The sequence below is a fragment of the Mastomys coucha genome, chromosome X (genome assembly GCF_008632895.1).
Source record: "Mastomys coucha isolate ucsf_1 chromosome X, UCSF_Mcou_1, whole genome shotgun sequence".
NCBI lineage: Eukaryota > Metazoa > Chordata > Mammalia > Rodentia > Muridae > Mastomys > Mastomys coucha.
In genome coordinates, this window is record NC_045030.1 from 162,525,831 (window position 1) to 162,528,609 (window position 2,779).

At 41.5% G+C, this 2,779-nt stretch overlaps 1 protein-coding gene across 5 annotated transcripts in view; it reads left to right on the top strand.

The window, feature by feature from the left end:
- Window positions 1-1,520, top strand: part of Arhgap6 (Rho GTPase activating protein 6) — a 484,877-nt gene extending 483,357 nt beyond the window's left edge. For all 5 annotated transcript variants that reach the window (XM_031371330.1, XM_031371345.1, XM_031371361.1 and 2 more), the window contains 2 exons: window positions 249-329; window positions 806-1,520. In XM_031371330.1, the coding sequence (XP_031227190.1) occupies window positions 249-329; window positions 806-1,500 (776 nt within the window). In that variant the 3' untranslated portion in view covers window positions 1,501-1,520. The remainder of the gene's footprint in view (window positions 1-248; window positions 330-805) is intronic.
- The last annotated feature ends 1,259 nt before the right edge of the window (window positions 1,521-2,779 follow it).

A 2,779-nucleotide genomic window follows, 5' to 3' on the forward strand; every position in this document is an offset into this window, starting at 1 on the left:
CTGAGTCCTGGGGGTCATGACACACATTCACTGTATATTAATTCTGTTTCTCAGAAACATGTTATAGAAAGAGCATTTTTGGTCTATCCCCAACACAATAAATTTCTTGAAAAAACAGATCCAAATAGTATTGTTTTGCATCTAGTGAACCTTGAATGCAATATTTTATGCCAAAGAAATATAATGATATTTATTGGTTTCACTCTTAACTTGTTCTGTTGTGGACCCCTTTATGCTGTCTTTCCTAGAAATGTCAGAGGAGCCTTTCAATATCTGGGGAACTTGGCATTCAACATTAAAAAGTGGATCCAAAGACCCAGGAATGACAGGTGAAGTAGCATTTTAAAACTTTATTGCCTTTACTTTAAAAATGTATTTTCCCTATCTCTTCGATGCTATTGTTAAGGTAGCTGCTTGCCAACCACTATTCAGAAAATATTGAAAAGAGAAGCAGAAAAGGACAGTGGCTCTTTGGGCTTTCTCCCTTGGTATGCTAAGTTTGGATGGTAGTTCACTGCTGCTCTTTCCCTAAAGCCTAGGTTGTCATGGCAGTTTATGTAGTTTGGCAGCTAAGCTAAGCCTCTGAGAGTATGTGTCTCGAGTGGCTACATAAATGGTTCTGCTATCAGAGAGAACCCGCCTTTACTCTTGGCTAGGGAGATTTTCTTTTCAGGTAGTTAATAGCTGTGGGCATGCTGTACATTTTCAGCTATAGAAAGGAAGTAGGAAAAACAGAAAAGAACAAGCAGCTGATCCCCAAGTCAGTTGTCCAAACTAACCCCAGATCTTGCCTTTCTGGTTCCAGGTTCTTATGGTGACATTTTTGAAAGCAGCTCCCTCCGACCGAGGCCCTGTTCCCTTTCTCAAGGGAACCTTTCCTTGAATTGGCCTCGGTGTCAAGGGAGCCCCACAGGGCTGGACAGTGGCACTCAGGTAATTCGGAGGACTCAGACAGCGGCCACCGGGGAGCAGTGCAGTGTCCATCTTCCGGTGTCACGTGTCTGCAGCACTCCCCACATCCAGGACGGCAGCAGGGGGGCCAGGCGGCCTGCAGCCAGGTCTGAGCCATTTTTGTCCCTAAACAGCACAGAAAACCTGGCCGAGGGCAAGGAGGATGTGGCCTGGCTGCAAAGCCAGACCCGACCTGTGTACCAGAGACCTCAGGAGAGTGGTAGAGATGACAGGCGCCCCCCTCCTCCTTACCCAGGGTCAGGGAAGCCTGCCACAACCTCGGCCCAGCAGCCACTGGAGCCTCCCCTGTGGAGGCCTCAGAGGCATGAAGAAGGTTCAGAAACAGCTATGGAAGGAGGCCAGGAGGCCTCAGGGGAGCATCAGACCAGGCCAAAAAAACTGAGCAGCGCCTACTCCCTCTCAGCCAGCGAGCAGGACAAACAGAACTTAGGGGAAGCCAGCTGGCTCGACTGGCAGCGAGAGCGGTGGCAGATTTGGGAGCTTCTGTCAACTGATAACCCCGACGCCCTCCCGGAAACCCTAGTATAAGCCCGCCAGCAGCTGGAGCCCACCCTTCCAAAAACATCTTCCGGCCTAGAACCCGGAAAACTTGCCTATGGACAATTGGACACTTACTCGTTTTTCTTTTTTGTTTTTCAACACTTTGAAAAAGCAACACAAGAGAAAGTCCACTTATAGATTCACTTCTACCCTTGCCATTTATGGGAAGATTCTATTGCATAGCCAGCCTTAGGAAAAACAAACAAACAAACATGACAATTCCCAATCTCAAAACAACCCACATTGGCTCTATGTAAGAAACTCTTGCTTCATTATAGCTTAATTGTATTTGTGTCTTCAATTTTGACTATTGTGTATTCTGTAACAAATTATGTATATCAATATGATATATTCACAGAGAAGACATGAGCAATTAAAAAAAAATCACTGCACTTATATTACACTATGAGCTATATTAAGCAACTAGATTCTATATGCTCTGGAATATGCATAAGCGGGTATCTGTACTTTTTGCCATCACTTTTTAACTGGGGACAGCCCTCCCTTCAATGCCTAAGGAAATACTAACCAAATGGGAGAAAATGAGAAGCCATATTTTTATATAGTATTGAGACACAAGTTATAGTCACTGAATGCTTTTTCACAGCGAGTATGTTTTAAGGAAATATTAAATTTGATACATTATGAAATATATTTTTAGAATATGTTTAGAAAGGGCTCAGCGAATCAAATTAGAGAAAGGTGGTGCCTAAGAGTACTTTTAAGAGAGTTTCCATCCCATTCTAGGTCAAATTTAATTTTATATAGGCCACTTATAATATATATTTATAATGGATTACTTTTATGTATTTTTCAAAACTACCAACTGAAATCCAATTATAAAAGGGTTTAAAATCCAAATACACATTCAAATTATAGATCATTTCCTCCATCTGCCCTGTTATCAATATTAACTCAATTACAAGCAATTCCTTGTAAAGTAAATCCTATGGGGGGGAGCAAAAAAGCTACATCTTTGCGCTTACATTGTACCAAAGGCTGAGGAAATGCGTCTTCAGTATCTTCAGTAATATTATGTGTATTGTAATGTATGTGTTACTACAGTATACAGTACTTCAACAATTTGAAGTGTTACAACTGCAAAACCACTTTTGACCAGCAGGTGGCAGTTTGCTTCAGTATTTTCCATTGTTTTGTTTTGTTTTGTTGTTTTCCAAATCAGAAGGGTCAGTGTATTATATACAAAGAGGGATATATATATATATATATACATATATATATATATATATATAGTGCTACTCTTAAT